Here is a 26,428-nt window from a genome sequence, read left to right on the forward strand (position 1 = left end):
TAAGGAAGAAATAAACAATTTAATGTTAGAAGTGATTTATTATTCGTCATATTCGTTGTACACGATTTAATAAATCTATTATATTTATGAAGTAGCAATGTATTATACAATTCATCGCATTTGTTTATAGTTATAGCATGATTTTTAAAGAGATTCTTGTTTTCTTATGAAATAACCTATTGTTAGATTTAGCTAAGAAATACGATGTTTTGTACAATTCCTAAGTTACTTTGAAGAGGCATACTTCTTTGTATAGAGCAAAAATTCTTTTGTAGGCAAACAGGAGGTGCCGTGTTTCTTTTCCAAGAACAAAAGCAGTTTATTTTAACCCTTTTAGTACATAATGTCATTAATCAAATATTAATTTTTATTAATTTCATGAAAATAATATAACTACTCTCCTTTCAATTTTATCCTTACAAAGTAAAATTACCTTATGCAATTAATAAAAATAGCAAGAAAATGTAAAGAAAAAAAAAAATACTTTTTAGTTGCTAAGTAAATTGAAATTAGGGGAAAAAGATTTCAAATCTCTTATTTTTAATATGTTACTATAAGGGTTAATGCAGTATGTCCAGTCTTTTCTTAAAATAATATTACATCAAAATTTTCACATATATGTGCAAATTATAATTTAAAATCAAAACTCATTTTAATATAATAAATATGCAATGAAGAGATGTGAATATAATACTTTATTTGGCGCGCTTTAATTATAATCAACATCATAGACTGGACACTATTAGTAGACTGTTTTATCACATCTCATAACTTGCGCTCTCTTGTCGCGCTGAATCGCATACACAAATGCGTGTATCGAACATGATACGCGTATGATCACAGTAGAATCGCACATTTCTCTTACTTCCTGTATTTTTCTTTTCCTTTTTTTATAGTTAAGTTTTGTTCCACTTTATGCTTAGCGAGTACGAATCTGGCGTATGATAAGCACGCCATTACGGGTCAAGTATTTTATTAAAAACCTACCAAGTGACGATTACGCCTGCGTAATCGCCCTAGCTATTGTCTGTATGCAACAAGCGTATATTGGCTATACGATTTTTTTTGTACTACAATGCCAACTCACGCTACTCTTTCATTCTCTAAAATGGCTATAGGCACCTAAAAAAATGGGATCTGCATAAGTTTTTCCCGTGTATGCCTTTGCTCTACTTTCATCTTTCTCTCATATACATATATATGGAGATAATCTTTAGACTGAATGTGGATAAAATATAAATCTACAAATTTGATTTAATATGAATTAGATTTATAAATTTTTATTTAACTCTGATTAAAAATTGATAATTTTTTCGCAGATAATTAGTTTTTTGTTATAAAGTATAAAAAAAAAATAAAACATAGTCTAACAATACATTATCATTATCATTATTATCAGTACAACTAATGTTGTTTAATTATTTTCGCAAAGATGATAAAACGTCTTGTAAATATGGTGTAAAAGAAAAATTTCTCTTTTGTAATGAAAAAAATAGTGCATAAAATAAAATTTTGTTGAATTTTTTAAGATTGTAGTTTATCCACATCTGCATTTCCGCGAGCATCAATAATCCGTATATATGGATGTATAATATCAAATACGAAGATAATTGATAAAAGATTTGAAGTTACATTCTACCGTGTCGGCCTTCAAAGTTCCACTAATTTGTGCCTACGTCACCTAAATTGATTTTAAGAGTAGCATTTTCGAGAGTAGGTTTCAAGAGGGATAACCCATTGTGATATATACGCCGCTCGCTCAAATATCACAGTTTATCGAGTATGATATGTAGTTAGCGATTATTCGATAGTTACCAATAGTAGTAAAAGTATGTTACGTATATCGTTATGCTCACGTATCGCGATAGCACCTGTAGAATGACCAAACATCTTTAATCGGTAATATATCCGTACATCATTATCTGCTCCATATCGGTGCATAAAATGTTCCCATTTTTCAATTAAGTATCAAGAATTTTGACGCTTCCATTTGGTCGCTTGATGGGTCATTTCAGATACCCGTTTTTATACAACGTACGTTACAATATTTTCTGCAATCTACGTATCAATTTCATTGATATTCGTTTTGTATGCATTCCATTTTTTTCGTTTTGCTTGGTGACCCTACTGGAGCAACGCTCATTTGCATAATGAACGAAATAGTAAAGTCGAAAAATACAAACAGATCCAGTGGCGTATCTAATCGAGCATGCAGGCCATTCCGTCGTTTCTCGACGAGATTCATCAAAAGCGTATACGAAGTTGTGCTCCTTATAATAGTACGATAAGAAATCACAGTGTCTTGCGTTTGTTAGCAGCGTTTATGACAACACTCTTTCTACAAATCAGTGTCATGTCTTCTTTCTTGGCATCCATTATTTATTTATGACCTTAATTATGTCTGCAATTAAAATGAGTTCTGATTAAAAATAACCGATACTTATATAAATAATCAATACTGAAAAGGTATCAATATTGAAACATTTTTAAAACCAGATCGAAAAGTAAAGCATTAAAATATGATACGATACCATTTCGGTCAGATTTTTCTGCAGAGCTGTACGTAATGCGATTCGAAATGATCCTCGCAGACTCTAGTAGTTGGGTAAGGAATCAGAAACACACGGAAGGTCTATAGAGTCCGATGTAACCGCATAGTCGTGCACGAAGAGCCGGCAGAAGTATCGCCGCGGCAGATAGATTGTCTTGCAGCTGCGAGCATTCGCAGATCAGCAGATACATCTTGTCGCCTTGCGACATCGATTTGTGCAAAGTAATGCGTCTGAGACCCACCGATTTCGGTAAGTACCGATACATCATACGCGCACCTGCAATATCATAAAGATTGATATAGTTCTGGAATAAAATAGAGATTCTTTATATCTTACAAATGTAGGTAGACAGTATATAACATTTGCTTGAAAAATATTCTAGCAAAATTAAATTTGCAGCTATAGTTAGATCATTAGATACCTTGTAACAAAGTAGCTTAAAACTCAGTTTAAAAATGCTGTTATTTTGATATACATAGATTTTTCATAATAAAATTCCAGAAGGCAACTCGAGTAATAATGATTAAAGTAATAAACCGTAAATTTACCTGTCCAATAGAGCCAATTTTGTTCAAACTTAAGACCGTCGTCGCCCTCGAATACTTTGAAAATCGATACTATATAGCCGGTGGACGGAATAGGTGGTCTTCCACCGGGCGGCTCCAAAGGCGGTCTCGCGATTGTCGCCACTTCATTGAACAGATCCAATGTGTGGCTGGCCGCGTATCTCAGATCTCGCGGGTCAAATTTACGCAGAGCCGCACATTGTACTTCATTATAAAAATCTACTGGGTCCGTGTTTTGCTTGTTTATTAGATAATATGTGATGAACGGGAAATCCGCTGAAACGGGAGCTCAGCTAAACAGTCTTAAAAAGACTCGTCGTCACGTTGTCGTCTCTCGGTGGGGGATATTCTAATTTTACGTACCGTTCTTCTCCATGTTTGTAAGTAAAATGCTTTGCGACGCGGAAGGTGCTATCTCAGCGACTAGTTCTGCGGCAGTATCGCGTTGTAGCACTAGCGGGCGAGACACTGGTGACTCGATTAAAGGGTCCAGTGGCTCCAAAGGCGTCATAAAATGCGCGAGAACACATTGCTTCGGGTCCTCAACCTCGAGAACAGACAAAGGGCTTCCTGGTCTCTTCTTATCGGCGACAGGAGCGTGCTTTAAATAAAAAAATCGAGTTACAAAGTATAAACAATAAAATATACGCGAATTACCAATCATAATTATTATTGAGAAGTTGAGTAAAAAAATGAAAGATAGAAAAACAAAACTGATGCTTCCTCATTTTCTTCGATATTAAGATATCAAATACAGTTTTATTCTCGTTCTTTATCTAAATTTTTTATAGATTTTATTTTTGAGATTAAAAATTCTAACTACATTCTTGGAGAAAAAATTCCGAATTGAATTAAGTGAATGCAACACAAATTAGCAAATACTTATAGCATTTCAATTTTATTACAAAAAAAATATTTCTAATCGCTTTCAATAATGTATATGCGCACGAGCTGATGTAATTTTATTAAATATTAATACTTCTCGGAATTTCAACTTCCAAAGTTTTATCATGAACTATTTAGTAGATAACTTTAACTATTTTTAGATGTTTGACACAAGGCTTGTACGCAAGGTCGCAGCTTGCAAGAGGCCAATAGCTCGACCATTCTAGTTTTGGCAGAAGCTTTACTTACTCGTAAGAACGAGCCTCTATCTATAAGTTCGTCGACTACATCAGATACTTCTATGATATTCTGTTTATTATATTTTGGACAAAGCTATCATAAAGCTATAGAGATTTTAAATAAAATATTAACATTTAAAAACCGTTTGAATAATTGCTTTATTGCCTGATTTCACTCGCGACAGAATTTCTTGCAAAATTTGGAGTCAATTATTCTTAATGAAAATGTGGATAGATAAATCATTGATAATTCCAATATATTGTTTATGACTAGAATATTACCGGAGTGCTTCAAGTTAATTTAAAATTTTGCAATTGAAGTGCTAGAACACCTTGTAATTTTGTCTTCTCTTAAGAAACATGTGAGTAAATAATTTTATTCAATAACTCACTGGTACACCTGCTGGTAAAAAACGCTCAAGAGAAGCAAGAGGTATAATGAAACAGTCACGGTCCAAAGTGGCCAAGGAAATTGGTTCACCTCGCGGTGGACTGCTTCCAGAAACCACGAGAGGTGTGTACGTACCGGAAGCACGGTTGCCACTGAAGGATACCTGCTAAAACAATAATGCAATTAAAAAATTATATACGTATTAATGAGACATACGTAATGCTCGCTAATAGTTAATACTCTCGAACCACTTTTTGATATTAAAAAATGTTACTAGGCTTAAAAAGTCTGTTACAGATTTATGCTTATACATACTTTATATGCTTATACATACTATTTATGCTTATACATTATACAGACTTAAAGTTGAAAGAGCTGGGATACGACGCTATATGTGCAGTATGTGCAAGTGATGTGCGCGCGGACATATCTAGCAAATACATTTATCAGCATACATATATATAGCAACAATAATAAAGATGTCATGTAATACGTGTCCGAATAAAATGAAAATAAGCCATGGGCATAGGTGAAACACCGTAATGGCATTTGCACGTACACGCTTCGCGTCTGACCCGATTCATTTTTTACTACTACTTGCGCCTAAGCGCAAACGGTCACCACCGTAGATTCGATCTGCTCACATCTCTTCCACCGGTTTCTCACCGGTAGGTTTCATGTGCTTATGTATCCTGGCTCTCGTAGACCTTATATTTTTATACTTCACGTATCTACGATACAGCAACGTGGTTTACGTTGCATGTCAATTTTGCAGGTGCGCTTGACGTTAGCGATTGATCACACTGCCTCGTAGTTTTTCATTCTGCGTCCAGTAATCGTAAATTGTAAAATGTCGTTTTTCTATAAAGTAGAAGCATGTTAATACACGGAAGAGAAGCAATTTTTAAAAATGTAATAATTTATCTTGCTGCTTTTTTTTTAAATTCAAATAATAAACATTGAAAATTTGACCACATATAATATTTATTTTAATAAATTTCATTACTCAAATTATTTTAACTTTTCAATAGTTAAAATTTCATTAAATAATGGTAAATTTTCCATTTTTCTTATGTATAAAAATGTACATATTATTTTATGTCATTGTAGCAATGCGTGCATAGAATGTGTTTGTGCGCACATCATTAATAAAATGCGAGAAACACGCGCAGAGAAAAAGTTGCACGATCCATAACAATTTGCATGTTTTAGTGTATCTAAAAATAAAGCATCGAGCAACACTGTAATGATAAGCAAGTCTCTAGTAGCAATACGTATTTGCATTGTACTTGCACGCACCGCACGCAGGGACGTTTATAATTGTCTTTACACATCATTTGTAAACTTCCAGTGTTTACATATACATAAGTTACTTTTAAATACATAACCAGATCATTATAAATAAAGTAGTTTGGACTTCACTTTGATCTAGTTTAGCAAATTGTAGACTCATATTTCATTGCCGCGTGTTGTATTTGTATTTTATCTTAAACAGCTATTAAATTCTGAATGTAACATCACGTTGTTATGTATATGTTAATTAGGACATAGAGTAGAGACTGTTTTTTATAGCAATGGTTCCACTGGGATGTGTTAAACTGTACTGCTTCTTTTAATGTTTGACATGTTAAAGCTGCATATAAATTAAATATTATGAATACAGTTGTCATAATTTAATGTGCAAATTTATTTAATGTTAATATGTCATTAAGTATTTGACTTTACAGTATTTTTTTGGAGAAAACATGCCCTTTGAAAAGAAAAATGTTATAATTAAAATTAAAAAAAAAAATGTCATAATGCTTAAAAACTTGAATTGTAGATATCTAGTTACAATTAGTTTATTAAATGTGTAGAAGTAAAATTTGCACTAATAAGATAAGATTTCATTCATGATTAATCTTATAAGCTTTTAGTTGAGTCTTGTAAATTTGTTTTTTCATCATATCTATATTTTTATTTATATTTTTTATTTTTAACCAAGTTATGTCTATTGAGTAAAAGAAACTATTTGATCCTCTTTTATTTTTTACTAATCAACAAATATGTGATGGGCAATACGTGAAACAAAACATCTTTATCTACAATGTTTGAATATTAAATACTTTGTCCATTGTATATACATTAGGAAAAGTATTCAGAAAATGCATTGTAAAGGTCAAAAGTCGCCATACAACATTGCAATCTACATCAGACTACAAAAGCTGCAACAATATTTCTGTACTTTTGAATCTTCAATACTTTTGAATTTCTGCATTTATGCTTTTGCACGAGAAAAATGTAACAAAGTACATGTGACATATTATATAGTATTTTTAATGATTTAATTAATAATTATTATTTTTAATTTATTTTTTTTAATTATTAAATAAAATATCATTAACTATTAATTTTATACTGACCTTTTAAAATAGTTATAAAATGTCATTATTGCACAAATTTCAATTTGTAACAGAACGAATTAGATACATACAGTAATGTTAAATTATCCATCGTTCCTGTGAAAATTGTTTGAAATCCCAAAAACGTCGCTTGATATTGATCTCGTATCATTGTTTACGTAATACTGTCGTTAAGAATTTTATAACTGGCTTTCCTAGAAGGAACGCGCTCGCGTAGAGACAATGACGTTTTTTCTCTCTTTCTTCTTTCTTAGTTTTCATAATCCTTTCATTATCAGTCATGTTGCATTAGCGTATGTTGCTTGCTATGTGTTTCGTATCTTTCTATCCGTTGAAAATAAATATTATGCAAATAAATGTCGAATTGAATGACCACCCATTGTCTCAGAACTATTGAGCTGTAAAATCGCGATTAATACATTTTTCAATATTTTTAAACAACATCTCGAAATGATGTACTTATCGGGACAAAAAACTCCTTACTTTATTTTTCTGCGTACATATTTCACGCTATCTGATCGTCCGATAAGCATTGCATGTGTTATTCGCTATCCTTAGCATTGAAGAACGTCAAGACACAAAGAGAATCACTATCATGATAATTATAAATTTATCGAGGTAAATAACGTCAGTTGCCCGAAACATTAACTGCGTTCAGCAAACCTAGCAAATTAAACTGCTTAGTGAGTTTAGTTATTAACGATTTGTGCATTTGATTGGTGTACAATTTTTGTCCAATCAGATGTACCAATCATTAATCGCATATTAGGCAATTTATTTTATGTTTTCTGAACGCAATTAATTTGTTATTGCGTGTTCGCCATAATACTTTCAAATCTTGTACATTTCACTTCATGTCGAATGTTCCCGCCGGTGTTGTAGTTGAATTGTGGTCACTCCGCGTTCTCGCGTTCTCTGCGTTTCTTTTGTTCCTCTCAGGTGAGTTCTATGTACGAACAAGTGTTGATAATACCGAAGTTTATTAACGGACAATCATTTCGAGGCATCAAAATATACATATCCACGCGATCGCATTTCTTGACGTTTGAAGTCGGAGACTGTCGTTTCCGTTGCGGGACTCAGTTTTCTGATGCGCGTTTTACATGCATATTTCGCGTTTATCCAACGAGTGGTTGCGTGTGCTATTCGCTATCGGCGTCGAAAAGCATCAAAACAGTATCAAAGAATTGCTATGATAGATTTATCGAAATAAGTAACATCGCTTGCTTGAAATTTTGGCTGCATTCAGTAAAATCAGTAAAATCAGTAAAATGGCGGTTTCAGTGAATAGTGAATAATACAAGATCTCTGATTGGTCGCTGTTTGTGGTTCCCGGAGCAGTTAATTTAGTTGTATTTGTTGAATGCAGCCAATGAGATGCTGTAACTATTTTAAAAATCTACGTCATAATTCAGTTCGTGACGAATGTTGCCGGTACAGTGATTGAATTGTGGTTTTGCGCTCTCGCGTTTTGCTTTTTCCAAGTAATTTCGGGTAAATTCTGCGTACAATAGAATGTCAGAAATGCTGTATTGAACGATTAGTCGTCATCCCAGTATACCTATTAACTTATGTGATCACGATTAATGTGTTTTTTGTAAGCACAGTCACATAACCTACTTATTGGAACATTGCATTTTCTTTCTTAATAGTTCTTCGTATAAAATGGCGGAAATCTTAAAAGCGTTGGTGAATTTTGCATTTATGTCGCGACTTTTTGCGCCCGGGTTTTTTTTTTAAACGAATTTTGTATGGTGATGACAATGCAATCTTATCTTTATTCCGAAATTTTTTTTATAATTCTCTCAAATACAATGCTCAGTGTGAGTCCAAGCGCTGAATTACGCTCATTCTATTTCTCGCGTCATTTCATCGAAACAAATATCGGTAGTGAATTAAATAAATTAAACAACGAACGCTTCAGTGAATATTGTGAGTGTAAAAGTGTAACTTCTAAAGGAACAGTCGGAAGCAGAAAACAGCAAAGCGGTGACAAGAAACAGAAAGGAGCAACATATTCGTAGCGGCGTTGAAGCGGCAACGTATCGACTCGGTGAATACCTAAATCTGTTTATTACATTTTCATTGTTGATATATTTACTTGTTAATTTATTGAAGCAATTATAAAGAAATCTGCTTCTTGATTAATGACACATTAATCATTCTCAACTATTATTTTTGCCCTAATTTCTTATTCAATCATTTATGAATCGTGATTACAATTGTAAATATTGAAATGTAGCAGAATACACCTGCGCGAGCAATTATGTTTGAAACATGTGAGTAACGACGCAAGTAAATTCTGTTTGTCAATTTTTTGCCAAGCGATGCCAACATGAGTTTCATTACGTTCTTTAACATAAGCGCCACGGCGCTTGTGACCCGAAAATATTTTCTCTTGTGTGTGAAATATGAGACGTACTAAACGTTTGCAAAGATATCCATAAAATGCGATACGAGGGGTATTTTAAACAGATTGACGGCACACGATAAACATTAAGTGTCGAATGTTTGCACCCGTCAATTCTTGTGCTGAATTTACGGCACGTTCGCGGAATTTACTATAAAAGATAGCGACTATAAGACAGCACGCAATGAGATAGCGACTTTGTCTTTCGACTTGGGTAGGTGTTACTTTATATCTCTTCTTTTCTTCTATTTCCACTGTAGCTTAACTTTATTGCTTTGCTTTATTGGTTAGCTTTATTGGTTAGCTTTATTGAAATTCTTCGCTGACGAACAGCTTGCTTTAAAGAATGGCGTTCGTTTACAACTGAATTTCAATAAGAACAACGATAAAATAGTCTATCCAGAATCTTGATATATTACACTAATATTCTATTAACCTTTTGATTAATTTATTTTTTATTCTAAAGGATTCAGAAAATATTAAATCATATCTAAAATAAAAGTATTTACTGAATCGCAACAAATTATTATTTTCTATTTGGAATATGTGTGAATATTTAGTCATGTTTATTATAATATTTGTCATATTTAGAATGCGTGTTGATATAAATTAAAATAGCCATTACTGAACATAAAATCATCATAAATTAGACGACAGGTCAGTTTCAATCCATACTGCAACTTTTTGGCCTTATGTAGATGACAGGAAGTAATGAGATATAACGCATCGAGCGAATGGTTGTTGGGAACGTTCCAACACTGCACAGTTCACTCTTTAGATCATATAGTCCCAATGTCGCGAAGAACATAGTATCCATAAATTAATTCTAATTCACGTTCTAATCAATTATGAAGATTACCATAATTATGGTTACTCATTGCAAGGCATAATTACAGCAGTTCTTCGTACGTGATTTGCGTTACAAGATACGCGTGCTTTATTGTTGATTAATGCATTCTACATTATACATCACAATTTAAAAACAACTTAAACTAAACAAATGCTCTTCAATAAGAAGTTTTTCTCTAAATATACCGATAAATTAACATTGTTTCTCTATGCATCTTATCAGATTAATGCATTTGATCTTGGAAATAAATATTTAGAAATAATTTAAATGCATCCAAATAAAGGATCTAGGAAAAGAATATGATAAATAACTGAATTTTTAGCAGAGAAAGTTTAAACTTAAAAATTTCATTAGAAATCGAAATTATTATTAAACATCGAAAAGGGTGTTTATTAAATTTGCTCCTAGATCCTTCGAATTCTTAAAAAGTGATCTGCACTTACCTGCCTGGACGCTGTCGGGGTTGGTGGATCGGAAAGTTCCTTCTGCTGGCCAATTTGATTCTGCTTTCTCCTAGCTTGATTAGCGGTTTGTGCGCCCTGTGCAGAGCCGACGGTCCCGCCGCCGCCGCCGCCCCATTTGATTACGTGGGGCCCGGAATTGCGACGCGGCGGCGGGCCCAGCCGCTCGCCCGACTCTTCGGGTGGTGAGCCAAGTGCCCCACCTGCAGGCGGTGACAGGAACAGATGAGTGCGATAGCTGTGTCCCTGGTGCTCGTGATCGCCCATCGACGGAAAGTATCCGTACTCCCGGCTGCGTCGTACGGGTCCACGCGCGCCGCCGATCACCGAATGACCGACGCCGCCGCGCGTCGCGCCAAAACGCGTTCCTAAACCCTGGCTGTAGGCCCCACCGGTCCCGTAAGCGGCGGCGCCGAGAACGGGCCGGACTTCCCCTAGTCCTCCTCCACCTAGTCCGCCACCACCGGGTCCTTTCTCGCCCCCGAAGTTCTTGCGGAACATAAGATTCATGACTGACTTCGGTGCTCGATCTCGGGGTAGCTGTCGGCGTGTTGCGCTCGTGTATGTGTGTTTTTTATCGGCTTTAACTTTTACCCGACCGTTCGGTACGCTCCGGTCGATTCGGGTGCTCTAAGATGCGCGTGGAAGAGAGGCAGTGGTGGTGGCGGTGCGCGACGATCACAAGGAGGGTACGGGAGTTTTTAGTGTTTCTCTAGATCTTTCCTAAATCTCAATACACGATCCCGACTTCGCGGCTTTCCCGGCAGGAAGAAAGCTCTTTTTCCTTTTTCCTCACATGATTCTGGACGCACTGACGCTTAAACTCACGGCGGAGTGTACTACGATAATAATAATCTTGACATGTTAAAAAAGCGTCGATTTGGGCTTGTGGTGTCGAGCCCAGGAGAGAACGATAAATGATACAGCGTCGGGCGACATTGAGGTCAGAGTTTAAAGCCGCTCGTGCGATGGCACTGACAGTGAACCTTGATAGCAAACTCGCGGGAATGTTCGACGTTCTTAGCTTTTACGGCGACTTCCTGCTGCCGTGTGGTTCTAAAGCACTTGCGTGGCTGATCTAGGTCGAACAAGAAGAATAATAACGATCTTTTACCCGCCCTGTGCAATCTCGGCTGAAATACTCAGATAATCGACAGTTGACCTTACAATATTAAAAATGAATAAAATGACGATACAGCATCTACACCATTCAGATATATTGAAATGAAACAGCAATAAGTTTGGAATTTTTTATGTTTTACGTAATATTTTTTTGCAAAATTGTCATACTATCAGTGTGAAATTACCATAAAAATATAGTAAGAATTATTAAAATTATTTTCTTTTATTATAGATAGTATAACACTTAGCACAATATATATTTATTTTTTTTTTGTTTCATAGTTTTCACGTGCAAAAGTTAAATCTCTATTTTTCGCGATGCATATAATAAAAAGAATGATGTAAATAATATTGGATTTATTTCTAAGAAATAAGTTAACTCACGTTATTTCTTCGAATATTATCCATAGTCTGCGAAGAATATGCACTTGTAAAGAAACCCGTAAATGATTCATTAATTCATGCTTGCACACTTTGTCGTTTTACTTCACTTTCTTACTTCACTTTTATTTTTTGGCGCGTAATTACTAATATTTCAGCATTCGAATGTAAGCCAAACTGAATATTAAGATCGTTAAATAGTTTTTAACGAACTATAAAATTTTATAGCCGCATTCGTTTAATAGGCTATTTAAATTTTCTAGTCGATTACTAAAAATATATGTTCAAAACTATACTTTAGAGATGAAGATGTAAGAAAATAAGTCAGGAAAATATTAAACAAAACTGTTGACAAAGTAATAGAATAGTTAAAAATATGAAAACAATTATCTCTCCTCTTCTCTTATTAATATAATTGTGCATTAAAATTATTTGAGGATGATTTTTTAAATAAATTTAGAAATTTTTTACACAGTTAATAGATTTTTTAGACAAACAAACAACATTGTGAACAAGCTGCAGCTTAATGCATTTCACATTGATCATTCTTTCATTTTTCAAACAAATTTCACTGCGACATACATACGTGTAATGCATCACACCGTTAAAAACAAATATTGATAAAATCGGAACACGCGCTGCAATATGTATGTCGAATGATTCAACGCACGAAACAAATATTAGATTATCCGAGAACTTCGCCGAGATTCAAATTTCACTTCGAAACAACACTATCGATGCACACGACTTGTACTTTAACTTGGTGGAGTCATAACGAAAAATACATTGGTTAGACGGAGAGGTTATCGAACTAAACCTGCAACGATAATTTCAACGCACAAGGTCACGCGAGTCTCGATTGTTTTGATGTTTTCTTAATTCGACACATTCCAAACAGTATCAAATTCTACGCGCTATTAATTTTTTTGTGGCTGTCAGATTCAAGTCAGATATCACTTTCAATATTTAACAATATTAATTAGTCATCGTATTAACAATTTGTACACTTTACTCCTAAATGCATTATGAATGTACTTTGCAACATCCCTTTTTTATTCTCAGAACATTAAACTTGTGAAATTACAATATTTTAATTGACCGTCAAAGAGCTTAATACGTAACATCGGATTAAAAGCGGCACAAGCAACGCGCGTCGACTAACGTTTGCCTCTTCACAGGAGGACTGTCTCGTCGTAGGAACGGCACGAGCTTTAATAGCGAGTCTCTCGATTGATCTAAAGTAGACTGCTTTGTCATTATGGCACACGGCGCAGACATAGATGCGTGAAACAGACAGCAGATTAGTTTCCATTTAATCTAATACTAGGTGTTTTATTCGATAATGATAAGGATAAAAGTGGTGCAATTTGTACTGATTCATATTTTTGGAATATTTTTGGAAATTGGCTGTACTGCCAAGATTTTCTGTTATAAAATCATTGCTGAATAAAATCGTTTATAACTTTAGAATATTAAGAATGCTCGGTGTGATTTTAAAAATTTATAACATTTGAATGGGAAAAACTTTTTAACACAAATCTTAATCTTATTTTTATGGTAATTTTATTCTAATAGTTAAAAGTGCACAAAATATTTAATAAAACGTCCAACTTCAAATTTGTGTTACATATTTTCATTTTCATATATTCCAATGGTCCATATATTTTTAGAAATTTTGCTTGAGAAAACTTTTATTTTTTTTATACGCATACTTGATCGCTACCTACCATGCGAATTAACGAGATAACTGACTTTCATTATTTTATTCGATCTATAGTTGGCGGCAAGGTATGTAAGAGTGAGTTTGCGGTATATAAAGTTATTGGATTTGAAGGTAAAGCTTTCTTCGTTGTTTATAGTCTCTGATGCAAAATGTTGTGCAAAAACTGACGCATATTAAATAATACTAGGGCATTTAAATGAGTTTTTTAATTAATTTTGCTATCGGTGTTAGCTTTATAGCATTTTACTTGAATAATACGTTAAAATATTTTACAGAAAATAGTGAAACGTTAAAAATTATTGGTATATAGGTATTTTTAATGTAATACAATATAACCTCAAAAATTATATAAATGATTTTTGATGGTCTATAAGTAATTAGCAAAAAATTGTATTTAAAATAAGGAGATCTATTGGCTAAACATTTTAGTTAGTAATTATGTGTGCGAGTGAAACAAATTGCGCGAATACTGCAATATTGCCGCAATGAACTGCAGGAATTTATCCTATTGATTTCTACAAAATCCTCCGATCTTGCTCCGCTTGAGTCATGTATCGTAGAGAAAAACTCTACGATACGTAGGTACTCTACTTTTTACAACAGTAAAACAAATGCTGAGATCAAAAGATATCCTTAGAGATTTACACGTATGATGTTAAAACATTATAAAACTATTATAAATTTTTATACAATAATAACTGTTCTTTAATCACCATTTATATCATATCAAACGTAATTAGTTCCTACATTTTAAGCATTAAACGCGAAATAAATCAAATTCTAATTATAATCAGTCTGCTCACAAATATCTGGCACTCAAGTGTCGAAATCAAGATTGAATGAATATTTAACGCTCTCTTTATTCACCACTAATATTAAATCATGTGTGAGTCAAAGCGTACTTTTCAATTTTTATGATTTTATTCAACATACTATCTTTATCAGTCAAACATTTTGGTAGCCGCATGTGCCACTTTTTCGAATGAAACTTCAAGTTAATTCCGATCGATTATTCTTGCTTCATCATGACTTTTATCTTTTCTACACAATGTGGTACAAAAATGGGCTTAATCAAGTATATTGATTTTTTGTTTCTTTGAGGAGAAAAATTTGGCACTTAATAACTAACGTCGCAAATATTTTTTGCGAAATTTCAATTATTATATTAGATACAAGAAATATTTAATTATTACACTAGATACGAGAGACATTTAGAAGAAATATTACGCTTTTTATATTTTATTTTTCTCTCGTATATCGACCAATCGCGGAAGTGCTACAATTATTGAGAAACAATCGGTCAGATTCTAGCAAATTTCCAAGTTTTACGCAGTAAGGAAAGTAAGCGAGCGGCTGTCTCCACTAATATGCGAATGTACATGAACAAGGACGGAACGGTCGTCTATAGCTGCTGTTGAAATGCTATTATGAGCGACAATACCGATTTACGACTCATGGTTAATCGCAAGCTATAATTATACGCAGGAAATATGATCCGAAAACCTGCGGTTATTTTCATGTATGATAAATGTCATAATGACACGCCATTGAAATAATTGCGCTATGATGTGACAAAAATAAAAGCAAGGATTAGCCACAGAGATATAGGGTAGGAATCAATGAGTAATTTGCAACAGTTGGCATCTTTTGAAATAAACACAACATAAACACTATTTAAACACAAAAAGCTTGCCTCTTGAGTATGGAAAGTTGAAAAAGATTGTAAGGAAAAGAAATTAATTTTATACTGCAATTATACACAATAAGTTTTAAATAATTTATTGCCTGTATTTTTACGTAAAAGGGAATTTCACGCGTGAACCTAGTAGTCGGTGATACTCGTACTGCGATTATGCTGGACATCGAGAAAAACAATAGCTTTATTGATGTTGTGAGAGCGCGAATAACTGGGAATGTCTGCTTCGCTCTGTAGATCGATACTATATTGAAATATTCACAAGTAACTCGATTGGCGTGAGTGCACAATCGCGTTGCAAGGATAAAGCATTAGGTAACAGAAATTGCATTGATTAAGGACTTTTATCTATCGTTGCTTTCAACATCGAACTTGAACTTTGCGTCGTGCAATTTCATATAATTTGATTTTTCGTGCGAAATTAAACGGTACCGTTCTCTGTGGATCATCAGTAATATTCAGCGACATTGAGTTCTGCATTTGCTCGATTCATTAGAGACAGGCGAGAAAAAATAACGTCAGAGTCACGACAGGCGTCATAAAGGCATTCATGAAACACGTGTCCCGTGCACCCGATCGATCGCGCATTGTAATATTTACACTACTCGCGATTGACGGCAAACTTGGGATTCAGACATCTCTGCGATAATAGATGACGTGAACGTAGCATTTGGATCGAATTCATTATCGATAACGTACTTGTGAAATGTAGTGTAATACTTCGTAACGGGCGATATTTTTACGCAAAAGTTTAGTTTGCGTACAATGTATAATTGGGCAAATTTTCAATCGATATATTAACTCGATTTTACAATCCGGCTACTTTTCCTGTCAAATTAGTGTTGCGCGCAAAACGCGATTTTGCAAGTCAGATAGTTTTGTTGACATTCGAATAACTTAGCTTCGTGTAAAAAATTCAAGGTAAAACCGATCATTGATGTATCCAAATGGATAGGGATGATCATTATCGCGCGAGCATTCATGAAACACGTGTTTTATGTGGTAGATCGATAACACGTTGAAATAACCGGACGCGAACGCGTACTTACGCACACTATCGCGTAGGAAGGAGGGCCTACCCGCAGGGTGATATCTCGATATTCGGATAAAAGATAGATTTCTCTACGAACAACGCGAGTGCACGGCGGGGCTGGAGAGAAGAGCACTCGCGACACACACGTGTTCCACACGCGGTAGATCGATATTGTAGATTGAAATATTCACTGTATGTAACGCGACGTGTGCCGCGACGACGGTACGTCAAGGTCTTTCCGCGAAGGTTATTATCTCTGCCTGTCCGGGCTCGCTTGATCCAAGCATGCGATGCCACGCGACGATATTAGCTTGACAGCACACTTTGTGCGATGGTACCTCGATCGGAAGTGAATACGGTCCTGGGAATGCACTCGCAATGTTGATCCAAGAGCGCGTGTTCTTTCACGTTACCTTCGAAGGTCGCGGTGGAGTACGCGCGGGAGAGAGAACGGTGCGAAGAGGGTAAGAAGCGTGAAGAAAGACGGAACGCGCGACGAGACGCAACGTACTCTTGGCGAACGGCACCCTCGCACTGAGGCGTGCACGAGGCATCGCGACGCTTCCCAGGGCCGTCGAAACAGCGGTCCGCCGCAACGCGCCGCGACCAGACATTAGACACGTGTAGAGCCGCTACACGATATGCTTACCTAATTCACGGTTCGTAGTTCGGAGTAATTGCCGTCGCGCGCACTTCCGATAAGATCTCTTTGTTGAAGGAACGGCTGAGCTATTGCACGTCGTCGCATTTGGCGAGCATCGTTAGCGACGATAATATCTATTTTAAAAGCGCTCTGGCGCAGACAGGAACTTTCGAGCGGTTAAATTAGGAATTAGTTTTTGTTCGCTTGTCATAAGGAATTATTTAAATAATATATAGTAATGTTGTCATATCCGTTGATTGAAAAAAAAGATATTCCACGAATGTGAATGAATATGTTGCGGCATTTCTGACAATTCAAAATATGATATTTGCTGCCGTAATGTTGAAACATTGCAAGGCGGTACATTTTATATTTTATGATAATATTTTTATTAAAATACTGATCCATTTTTATGCAGTTATTTGTAATTTAATGAATAATTATATAAAAGAAATACGTAAAAAAATTATGCGTAAATGACCCGTAATATTATTTAAAAATTGATTATGTGGAAAACAAAATAAAGATAACTATTAATGTGAATCTCCGAAGAAAGAGATTTCAGAATTAATTACGTGTGCAAACGTTTCTTATCGTAAAATACCTAGCTAGCAGATAACATTGGGCTCCCAATTATTCAAATTAATTTTCATAGATATATCTTATATTTTTTTGATTATTGATTGACTTAAAGGCTTTTGACAAAATTCATTAAAAGATAAAATTATAATACTTCTGTTTTTATTGTTATTAGTAATAACAGATATAACTTATATTCGATATTTTAATTTTTTAAACGAAGATAAATATAAAAGTTGTTATTCAACCAATTTGCAATATTTCACATTTTGCGTGAAAAATGGTGGTGGATTAAACACATACAACTCTATATATACTATTATTTATACATATATACACGTCTGTATTCGCTAACTGAACTTTTCAATGTGAGCTGCCCCAAATATCTCTTGTTGTGAAGTAAACGGCACTAATTGATGACTCGTGACACTTCGCATGACTGGCATACTGACACTGACTTTTCTGCGTAGCATCATAACATTTATCATAGCGCTGCCAAAAGTCGTAATCCGAAAAGAAATGATCACCGCAAATAAAAAATGTTAATTTTTCTATAACAAAACTGTCTCATCATTGTTACTGTTTCAATTCTAAGTTCACGAATTAAAGTGAACAAAGGTATTGCTTGTAATAATGCTCGCGAAATACAAAATAGATTGTCTGCGCAGAAGGTAGCTTTCCAAAAAAGTGAAAAGGTCCAGCACAGATGCTGCGACATGCTAATAAGAACTCTCGTACCGCTTTTTCTACTAGACACCAAGGATAGAGGCCATTGTGTTATTGCTCGGAAATAACATAATGCAATTCGATAATTAGAAGGATAATTACAGTAAAGAATAATTATTATGACGTTATTATTCAATGATTAAAATATAAATGTGATATAATTAAGTTTTACAATGTAATTATAAATCTCGTTTATTTAAAAAGATATTAAGATTTAAAAGATATTATTAAAGTTGTGTTACTTCAACAAAAAAATTTAATAAATATTTCCTTTGTTTTACTATCGGTAAACGTAACATTAGCGAATGACTGATTCCAGTCACGAAATCGTTGGCGAAATTATCTACTTTTCACCGCAAAATCGCTAGTTTTTCTGACGCCGTTCATATAATTCTGCTTGCCAAGAATCGCACCTTTACAACTGGCAAATTAGATAGCTCTTTTCTTCGTGAAAATTCGTCTTTTACGGGTCAATAGTTATTACGACATGGCATGTACGATTGAGGAAGGGAAAAAAAAGTGGAAAATGCTTGTCGTATCCGCTACTACGATTGTTACATTTTAGAGAATTTATACTTCAGTTGCCAAATTGGCACGCCTATCACCTCAATAAAACGAACTGTGTTCCCGAATGTACATGGCGAAAAGTACTTCAGTTTATTTCTTTCAATTAAAGACACCTCCGTCGCCGTCTTTTTATCGCTTCTTTTATTTCTTTCAACCTACTTTTGTTGCTCTTAAGTAACACAGCCTGGCAACAAGGTTACAGACTATTGTACAATACTTCTGCAGAAATATTAAATTGATAAATTTATATATAATAAATTGCGCCGAACTTAGATGGATCGGTAATCGACTCGAATGTTCGGCTCCGCGGTCGTTTTTGCGATCGAACTCTTCCGGAACGATAAAACCAGACGTTATTTACGTGCCGCGATGTACCGTATATTTATTCTTGGCATATGCTTGAAAACTAAAGTTGTCGCAAGTATTAATAGCGCGACGGCGATACGGCAGAATTATGAATACCTCAAAGTATTCGGCGTGCCAGACGGTTCGTGCTAGCGCAGACCAGTCGAACAACGCTCGGAAAGCACGATTTAGAAGTGTCATTACGGATTGACCTCGGTCGAGGGATTCGCTAAAATTTGTCGCAATTGCATTTGGGTGTTCAGTGACTCATTAAACGTTTCACACTTTATTTATCAATGTACTTTATTCAAATTTATATCAAACATTACTTCTAGATTATTTGTCTACGGTACACTTACGCTTAAAATTATTTCTGCTAATTTTATAGACTGATTATAAAATAAGAGAAGTTTACACGTACTTCTTGATAAATATTTTTAATGAAAGAATGTTTAAACTATACGAAGAAAAAATAGAAGCAATACGATCCACGAGTACTTTCGGCGCGGCCATCGAAAAAGATTTATAAATCAGAAAATAAATTCAGAAAATTGCTGTGTGTGTTTGCTTTTTGGATTACGACATAATCAGAATTACAAATAAAACATCGATTAGATTGCAGTTTGCGTGCGTCCTGTAACCTTGCATGTAGGTACGTATAACTGACATCCTCTGTGACTTACTATATCTGACAGTAGAACTTAGGGAATGCAATAGACATATTGCTTTAAGCGCCTCGTTTCTTCACATTGTTTAGATAATTTTTAAATGCATGAAAGCTATTAATTATTTTTAATTATTTTGCTAAAAGGCAATAACGGATCAAATCCATTACTTGATTCTGTCTTCTAGAATTTCACGCTGATACAGCGATTATCGTTGATACGTGATAGGATCATAACACTAAGTTCTGATAACTAGCTTTAATGTTAAATTTAGGAAAGCAGAAGAGATTTCCATATATATATACTTGTTCTCGTATATTATAATTATTTAAAAAAACCTATTTGGCAGCGATAACAAAAATCAAGCATCTGTTAATTAATCCATTTCCGAATTAAGTAGTTCTTTCAACATTACACTCTTTCATCATATTTCACGTTCACATTAGTTCATTGTGAAACCACCTGTGACGTATTTGGCACTTTATCCAATCCGTTTTTACGTGGATTCACTGAAGCAATATGTAGAGTCATATATAATTCTTGCACTAACTCAACTCCTTTTTTAGAGAATTTTGTTGAATTTTTCAATATCACAGATAGAAGTATCCGCAAAAATGATTAATACATTGAATATAATATTGATACGTTATTGTATATAGAGAAATCAGAGAAAACGAAATATTCTCCTTAATCAAATACGAGGTGTGTCAGTAAAAAGATGAATAAGGCTAAATTTTTTTCTCAAAATTACGATAACATTACACAAAAACAAGACTGTGTAAATAATATTTTATATAAAAATTATATTTTATTTTGTGCAGTAGATCAGAAAGGAATCTGGAATTTGGTTGATGGATGTATGGAACATTTTATAATTAGAAATTATTATGGACTAGAAAAATATATACTGCACAATTTAAGTGTTTTAACGTGCAAATAATGCAAATTAATTGAATTAATCTTGTAGATTTTTATATACGAATTTTTGTCACATGAAGATCTACGTTGCTTTTGCTTAAATTTGTAAAAAAAGTGTGCATATTATGCAAGCTGCGACAAATTTGCAGTCATTACTTGCTTCTCTAAATTATTATTCAGACAGCTATCCACCTATCTATTTAGTATTTTATCAAGATTCTCCAATTAAAATCTATTTAAATGAACTATCGTACATACCGATAAATTAACGAAAAAGGTTTATTTCAAATTGAATATAGCCAAAAATGCAGTATAATTCTACAATGCAAAAAAAATGCATTTTTTAAGTACATATGTTATATGTAGAATACTATGCATATTAATATTAACTAATATTACTGAGTGACATGATTGCAATAACATTAATTATTGTAGTGGACAGCAGTAGTAATTATGGTACCGTGAATGCTAATTAGATTGTATTCATTGTATCGAACTCTGAAGTTTTTCATCCACAGACATGTATTAGCAAAACAAGCCGAGGTTTACTTGTGAAATTCACACGTGTTTACATGGTTAGGGCAAACACGTCACTATTGCGAGATGCAATAATTTATTCTCGTACAAAAAGGTAATCGCATTATTCACGGAGATAGTTGTACCTGTTCCCAAAACTTTATTTGGCAACATATTTCTGTTTTTATGCTACTCTCCATTACGCAATACTCTCATATAATTTCTGAATAGTACATACCCCAGCATATTTTCTAAATTCCTAAAGAATTAAAACGTTAACACATAGATAGAAAACGTAACATGACGATACACAACAACGAAATATTTTATAATAAAAATATCTAATTTTGATTCTATTTAATAATCTATTATGTTAACAATGGAAATTCTTAATAACATTGCAAGGTGTATTATGTAAAGTAACAATTGAAAATTTATGTTACTGTAGCCTTTTTTATAAAGGAATTCTGATTTAAGATTTTTTAATGTTATTCCTGATGAAGCAAAATAAAATAAAATATTTATTTATTTATTTTAAAATTTCCGCTTACGAATATGTCAAAAATAATTTTTCTATTGCTGAAAAAGAGTTTACACGATGTTTGGGCGGCTATTATTTTTTTACAAAAACGAAATATAGTTTGTTTTAGTTTACTTTGGACTAGTTAGACGAATTAATCTTTATATTTTTAACATGATTATATCAGAAAGTAACGGACGGACCGTTATGGCAAAGATTAAGAGCTTATCGCCTACTTCGGTCACCGCTGTAGCACGACGGTGCATCAAACAGAAAGTGCAATTAATCTAGGAACACGTGGGAACACTCTAGCGTGCGTTTCGTTCCACGGTAAGCTATAAATTTTATCTCGCGGAAAATACATGTGAAATGGAAGAGTTCAATTTTAAGGAAATTACAAAGCGTAGTCATGTAAGGAAGAATCGAGGATACGAATATTCATTTGAAGTGTTAGAACATAGAAAATGTTCTAGAATTAGCGAAATTATTTCTTGCTAAATTTGTAATTCAATTTCTCTTAGCTAATTTCGGGATATTCTGTACAATATACGGAAATATAGAATACGTAAACTTTATATAAAATATCGTTAAAAGAGTTTTTCTTGTAATTCTTGTAATTTTGATATGCAGATAAAAGTTATCATAAAACATTGTCTTTTTCGTCATAAAAGTCAAAGCAAATTGAGATATAAAAGTGCGCTAACAGTTTTTTCTTTTATTACTTTAAAATTTGTGTTATAATAATAGATAAAAAGTGAAATTTCTTTTTGATGAGGATATGTTAATTTTAACATGACATTTGCATTAAATTTATCTCGCAAAACACGATACAGAATTACGTATTCTCATATCGATGACAAATTAAGTGAAATGTAAACATCAAATTTGTTTTAGCCGATAACGCTCTTTGAATTGTTCGCGTACAAATCATTAATTTTCTCTCACATAAAACCGTGTGGTTATGAATTTCTTGATTTACGGTTGTTTATATATACGTATCTCTTATCGAGTACTATAGCGAATTAGTTTAATCACATCTAATACCATCAGATTTCTTCGATGAATTAATGTATTACACATGGATGATCAAAATGCTTACATAATACATTGATAGAAAACATGCAATATGTAAAGCTTACACTTCTTTATCGTACACGCCTTTGCCGAAACTAAACACATTTGACACTGACACTCTTTATAACGTGCAATACTTTAATAAAGTTACTTCCGCAACTTTATCAGGTTCCGTTGCCTAGTTTGTATCGAGTTTCGCAGAGCCTACATCGAAGATCGATCACGAGCACCCGCTCTTAGTTTAATACTAATCGTTGATCACACTATATAGTTCAAGAGTTTCGAGTAGATTATTATATCTACTCAATTATAAAGCAGCAACCATACAATTATACATGGAAAAAGATGAAAAATATAATAAGTATAACATAAAACAAAAATCTCACTAAGTCAATATTTTTAGAGTTGTAATATATGAGAAAAATACTTCTACTCTCTAAAGAGACTTCTGAAGATCTCTAAAATTGTATACAGAATTTACGAAATGCATCTAATATCGAATATCTTGTACATGACAATAACGAATTATAAAGAGTACAGAAATTTATTCTGACACTTCAAGCGCATCAGAAGATTAAAGAGAGAAAGAGAGACAAAAGCAGCAATCAACAATAATATTGATATCGATCACAGTGCACTTACCGGTGTCGTATAATGGACATGGCATATAGCTGTATTGCTGTTCGGGATATACAACGGACTTGTTTTTCTGTCCGCTCGTCATCGTGGCGAATTTGGTCACGTACTGCAGGAACTTGTCATAGAAGAGAAAGAAAGTCGTACGGATTATCGTTAACGAAGATTGCGGGCACACGGGCTTTTAACGTGCACTTTACACGAAGCTCCTTATCAGTGTCGACAGGCAGCAAGACACGATTACCCCGATATGATCACGAATGACTGCATCCTGCGATGACCGTTTATGGCACGATGCATCGGCTGATTGAGTCACACTAACGAATTAACCAATTAACATTGGGCATTGCCCCGATGCCAATTACCCACCGGTCTACTTAAAACCGAGTGCATACGTCGTCTTAATTAGCGGTGAAATAATTGGCTGGCATCGCCGTCCGTTTCTTCTTTTCTAGTCGGACTTTGTCGGTTTTCGTCACCACATATGCATCCAACTGTATCAGTCTGACATAAAGAATGCATAGACATTACAGCATGTAGAAAATAAAATTGTTTCTTGATTGATTAAAGCATAGGCCGAAGTAACGTAATTTTATAAATAAAAAAAAATATATTTACGCGCTGATGAACTAAATTTAATTACACAGCAAAGTATTATTTTATTGTTCATTGCTGATCCACATACATAAATAATGATTACGTAAATAAGGAGCAAATTTAATAGAACACTAGAGTGAATAATGAATTCTTTACTGTAGTTTATTATAATTATTTTTCGGCGTTAATAAGCTCGGTTCTTTTCGCTAATTTGTGAATGAATAAAATGTTATTAACACAAAAATAATTGCAGAGCTATTTCGTGAGCATGCGCGTTTTTTAACCCAGGTTTTATTTCACGTATAATATATACTTTTCACGCGCGCAATATTGATATTGTAATTGATATTAATGCGTTCATCTATCTCAATTACTTGGCTTTCCTGTTGATACAATGAAACGGTTTAATCATGGTTTGCAATACATTAGTATAAATATAGCACCTATTTCATTGATAAAAAAGTGGCACTTAATATAAAACATGCCGAAAAGAGTTTAAATGTGCTGACACGCAATATTTTGAAAGAAATCTAGCCTAAAAGATAATTTAATTTAATTAAAAAAAACAAATTTGAAGGAACTCTAATGTGATTATAAAATAACAATGCATTCGCTCATTTTAAATAATATATTCTTATTATTTTATCTTTCTCTTTTCTTGTTTTCTAAAATCCGCACTCGGACAGTTTAACTTCATGATTTGGTTAAATTAGGAAAAGCCAGTCTTTACGATTTTATTTTTTCGTTTTGCTTGTCTAATTGAAATAATTTATGCATTTTTTTTCTTTTGTGAACCATCCCGCTCATCGCTTCGTTGTTTCTGACATTTTTTTAAATATCTTTATATTCTGTAAGGAAGAATTGACATTTCAAAAGATAAGATTAATTTGAAAGAAGCTTTTATATTCTGCACGAAGAATTTTTTGCTAAGTTCTTTCTTCTCAAGTTTCCAAAAAAGTAACTGAGAGAAAGGATTAATTACAAGCAAACTTTCATGTCTTAAAGAGAAATTTTTATCAGGCTTTTAAAAATATTCTCGAGTTCTTTAAAAAAAAAATCTTTTACAAAGTAAAATTAATTTCAAGAAAGCTTGCGTGAGATTCTGGAGACGTTAAATTTTCGTATCGTTGTGAGAGTGCTCTTCTCTCTTGCTGGCGTTTAATCTATAAGTGTACCACGTGGATTCGGCCGTTCGATTCGGCGGTTCCGTTTCGGGCCAGCACGGCTCCTGCATCGACCTTTCTACCAGCGCGCCGCGAAAACGTCTCCGCACGTATCGTCGGGCATAAACCGCGATCGGCACCGATGATCAACGTGTACGCGTAATCAACGTGCGTGTCTGAGCGGGTAGTTGCGCGGCGAACCACTCCGTGCACGCTCCAACGTTATACTGGACCGAGTGAGGTGAAAACGTCAGGAAGTGGGAGGGTGAGAGTGAGGGTGAGTGCGCGCGGGACGAAGAGAGGCAGTAGGTGCGAAAGTAACGAAAACGGATGTAAATGGTGAAAGGGGGTACGAGGGAGGAACACGAGAAGAGGGACAAAAAGCTGAGACGAAAGAAGAGAGTGAGTAGTTAACCGGAAGTAGTGGGAGAAGGAGAGAGTGAGAGGATTAAGGAACGAGTGATGGGGGATGCTGCGGTTGCGGGGCGGAAAATCGGGCTGTCTCACTCTAGCCCTGCCGCAGCGGTGCGTCGCGGCGCGCATCGTGCCCCTTTCCGAGCTCCCAGCGAATACCCACTCTCCACCCCGCCGACTAGTTTGCTGTCCTCGTCTCCGCAGCCGCGAGAGAGCCCGTACACCAACTACCCCCGCTTCTATGTCGCAATGTATCCGCAGTCGGAAGCAGAAAGTCCGCTGGCTTCGAACCGGCACCAAACGATTCCGTACGTGTCTCCAGCTTTTTTCGTCACGATGCCGTATTATTTTTGT

General features: G+C 34.5%; 2 protein-coding genes across 15 annotated transcripts in view; one reads left to right on the forward strand and one right to left on the reverse strand.

Annotated features, from left to right (window-relative positions):
- Positions 1-25,796, reverse strand: LOC105667730 (uncharacterized). 10 transcript variants are annotated; one of them, XM_012359757.2, is made up of 8 exons: positions 25,673-25,796; positions 23,907-24,217; positions 10,739-10,959; positions 4,635-4,799; positions 3,482-3,719; positions 3,101-3,394; positions 2,532-2,828; positions 1-2,401 (listed from the first exon to the last, which is right to left on the reverse strand). In XM_012359757.2, exons 2-7 carry the CDS (start codon positions 23,986-23,988, stop codon positions 2,614-2,616), a joined length of 1,215 nt encoding a protein of 404 aa, XP_012215180.1. In that variant the 5' UTR covers positions 23,989-24,217; positions 25,673-25,796; the 3' UTR covers positions 1-2,401; positions 2,532-2,613. The 10 variants fall into 10 exon arrangements, with proteins under 10 accessions (XP_012215180.1, XP_067209531.1, XP_067209530.1 ...); XM_067353430.1 differs by lacking the exons at positions 23,907-24,217; positions 25,673-25,796 and adding an exon at positions 16,111-17,257 and having other exon boundaries at positions 4,635-4,796; positions 10,739-11,245; XM_067353429.1 differs by lacking the exons at positions 23,907-24,217; positions 25,673-25,796 and adding an exon at positions 16,111-17,257 and having other exon boundaries at positions 1-2,419; positions 10,739-11,245.
- The window catches only part of LOC105667715 (gamma-aminobutyric acid receptor alpha-like), a 93,673-nt gene continuing 76,014 nt past the window's right edge, over positions 8,770-26,428 (forward strand). Inside the window, exon 1 of one of the 5 annotated variants that reach the window (XM_012359680.2) lies at positions 8,770-9,088. The gene's annotated coding sequence lies outside the window, so the exon portion shown is untranslated. Of the gene's footprint in view, positions 9,089-19,729; positions 20,224-25,760; positions 26,383-26,428 lie in introns of those variants that run through there. The other 4 variants (XM_067353422.1, XM_067353423.1, XM_067353426.1 and 1 more) reach the window with 4 other exon arrangements.

Source organism: Linepithema humile, chromosome 4 (genome assembly GCF_040581485.1).
Source record: "Linepithema humile isolate Giens D197 chromosome 4, Lhum_UNIL_v1.0, whole genome shotgun sequence".
In the NCBI taxonomy this organism is placed as follows: Eukaryota; Metazoa; Arthropoda; class Insecta; order Hymenoptera; family Formicidae; genus Linepithema; species Linepithema humile.